Source organism: Octopus bimaculoides, chromosome 9, assembly GCF_001194135.2.
Source record: "Octopus bimaculoides isolate UCB-OBI-ISO-001 chromosome 9, ASM119413v2, whole genome shotgun sequence".
NCBI classification, from domain to species: Eukaryota; Metazoa; Mollusca; class Cephalopoda; order Octopoda; family Octopodidae; genus Octopus; species Octopus bimaculoides.
Window position 1 is genome coordinate 75544160 of NC_068989.1, and position 3128 is coordinate 75547287.

At 39.4% G+C, this 3128-nt stretch overlaps 1 protein-coding gene across 2 annotated transcripts in view; it reads right to left on the bottom strand.

The window, feature by feature from the left end:
• Nucleotides 1-1162: 1162 nt before the first annotated feature.
• The window catches only part of LOC106869763 (uncharacterized), a 6257-nt gene continuing 4291 nt past the window's right edge, over nt 1163-3128 (bottom strand). The window contains exons 2-3 of one of the 2 annotated variants that reach the window (XM_052970306.1): nt 2608-2674; nt 1163-2444 (exon numbers count right to left, since the gene is read on the bottom strand). In XM_052970306.1, the coding sequence (XP_052826266.1) occupies nt 1427-2398 (972 nt within the window). In that variant the 5' untranslated portion in view covers nt 2399-2444; nt 2608-2674 and the 3' untranslated portion in view covers nt 1163-1426. The remainder of the gene's footprint in view (nt 2445-2607; nt 2675-3128) is intronic. The other variant, XM_014915628.2, reaches the window with a different exon arrangement.

Below are 3128 nucleotides of genomic sequence, written 5' to 3' on the forward strand. Positions count from 1 at the left end.
AGGAGCAAGTCAATTAGGGTTAGGGAAAACGAACACACGTGTGTTGCCTCTCTGCAAAATGTCAGAAGTAATGGAGATTAAATACGCTTTACACCGCTTAAACTGCCAAAAGAGTAAGTATAAACAGCTGAATACTTGTCAGTGATTGGTTGAAATTATCGAAATAAGACAATTTTTTACATGAAATAAATTCGAATACAAATTTTTTTTTCTGTTCTATAACACAAAATAGATAAGTATACGAAGTTTGAAAGTCTTTCGGTACCAAAAACACTACATAAAACATAAATGAAAACTGGTGCCCCCGTTTTGAACAAGATCCGGCGGTTCGGCAAAAGAGACCGATAGAATAAGTACCAGCCTTTAAAAAAAGTGTATTTGTGTTGATTCGATTTGATTGTGTAAACCCTTCAAAGCGGTGCCACAGCATGGCCGCAGTCCAAACGACTGAAACAAATAAAAAATAAAAGACACAGTCTTTCATTGATTGCTAAGACCGGTTCTACTGGGGGGAAGGGGACACTTTTCTCTTTCATGTTTATCATGTTTTCCCAGAATTCTTGAATTTTTCATACTCCATATTACTGACATGACATGGCAAGTCTCCTAACCCCTTGGGGGTCGTTGTGGCGCAGCAACCATGCAGCGTATCTAGGGCGAGAAAGCCTGGCGCAGCCCATCCCTCTCCAGGCTAAACTCATTCCTACAGCTGTCTGGACTGGAGCAACGAGAATTGAAGTATTTTGCTCAAGAACACAAGGCATCGCTTGGTCCAAGAATCGAAACCACAATCTTACGTTCGCGAGCTCAACACCCTAACCACTAAGCCACGCGCCTCCATATTACTAATAGACACCAAATACTTACAGGACTATAGTATGGATTAGCAGATGTTTTTGCCGGCGGAGACGACTGTCGTATTTTTGTTGTCCTACAGCTTTGGCAGTTCTCGCTAGATTCTCTCGAGAAACGATTGAATAAAAGCTCCGATTATCGCAGTCTATCGAGACGTCTACGAGTTAACACCACCCAACTCCATTACATCTCTTTGATAGAAGAAGGTTTCTACATAAGTTACGGATGCTACCAAGCATATTTCTCCTCTGCACTTGTAAAAACATTCAAGTTGGTTTTTTAAATTAATGAACAACAAGAAGCAACAGATAATACAATATAAGTATATATATATATGTATACACATAATGATGACAATAGCTATCGATATAAATATACATGGAAGTTGATACAAATATTCATATCGAAGTTGACATGTGAGATTCACACACACACACACACACACACACACACAACAAATTAACATATACACACACATTTGTATTCATGCATACACATGTATGCTTAAAGCATGCATGCGTACACACTGACAAATGGCAACATTCCAAAATGTATATTTCTCAGAATAAATTTATCCGTAGCTGAAAACTAAACAATCATAAACTTCTGCGAGTGATTTTAGGCAGTCAAATAAAACGTTGATGTTGCGTGCTTCATTTTCATTTTCGGCTAAATCGAAGAGGAGGCTTCGTATTATTGTAGAATCTTCTTCGGTGCACCAATTCAGCATAGAGCAATAGTTTGAATCACCTTTTCGACCAAAGCGCTGAATTATGTTCTTTGAGAAAGTGGCATGTTCCTCAAAGATGTATCCATGCTTATGCAAATAGAGGAATACCCGAAGAAAACGTCTTAGAATGCGGAGAACTTGTTGTCTGGTCATTATGCTTTTGGACGTGTTGTTTTCTATCAAATAGTTGCAGTTCTGTAGTAAAACATCAAGAAAATCTTGTACCGACGCAGTATATCTTGTTAGGACCCTGTCCGTAACGAGTTTAAGAATGCGACTATCGAGTTGATAAGCTATCTCACCAAACAATTTTTCCTTATCGCTGGTGTTAAGTTGATGGTTCCACTTTATCATAGCATCCAGACAATCGGAGAGGACTAACGCATTAGCTCTCTCTTCATCGTCTTCGGCAACGTCACTGATCAAGAATTTTAAGTGATCTGGGTCGTGCCGTGCACAGATTCTAGCAATAATATAATATTGATTTGAAGGCGGAAGACCGTATTTAGAAACCATGTGCCGTGAAAACGGCCCGTGGATATCTACGGAATATCCGTAATTTCTCAGTAGAAAAAGCACCTCCATCAGTCGGATGAAAACTCTGCGAATGATAGAGGAACCGAAGTGCTTACACATTCTTTTGTTGTCGAGGTAAAGTAATCGTAGGAGCGACATCACGTCTGAAAACTGTTCGAGATCTCTATGTAAACCCGATATGGAATGTAAACGTATCCGTTGGTCGAGCTGGTGTGCGATTTCTGCTATAAGTGGGCGCCATTCTTCGAAGTATTCTTCAGATGCAGCCAAGAACATCAGACAAGTTGTTCAAATGTTCACTAATTAACAGATAATGATGAACCTAGAACGAAAGGAGAAAAAAAGAAAAGAAGATGAAATAAAAGATTATATATTGAGTCATCCCATAAATAATGCGGTTTTTTGAATTTCATGAACTAAAAGTCGGAGGGGAAAGGGATAAACTACCTGCATCAACTTACTATAAAAGCAAGTAATATTTTTACCTTGTTCCTTATTCTTAGTGCAAATTTTGAAGAGTGCGGTTCGATTTTAACAGTTATTTTTTCAAAGCTGTAATGGAAGTGACAAAAGAGCATATTTGGCATATTTTGTTTTGAGTTCAATAAAGATAACAATGCAACGGAAAGTGCGAAGAATATTAATGCAGTATATGGGGATCGGACAATAAGTGTAAGCCAGTGCCAACGGTGGTTCCAGAAATTCTGAGCTGGAAACTACAGCATAGAAGACGAGCCTCGTTCTGCAAGATCTGTAGAGTTCGACGAAGACGTTCTGCAAACCCTGGTGGAACAAAATCCCATCGTAACTGTTGAGGAACCAGCAGAGAAGCTTGGATTTGGTCATTCAACCATTCATCAACACTTGCGTGCCATCGGAAAAGTCAGCAAATTGGGTCACTGGGTTCCTTACAAACTCAGAGCATAAAGACTGACGAAATGCCGTGCCGTAAAGCATTTTGTCCGGCGTTCTAACGATTCTGCCAATTCGCCGCCTTAATAATAAT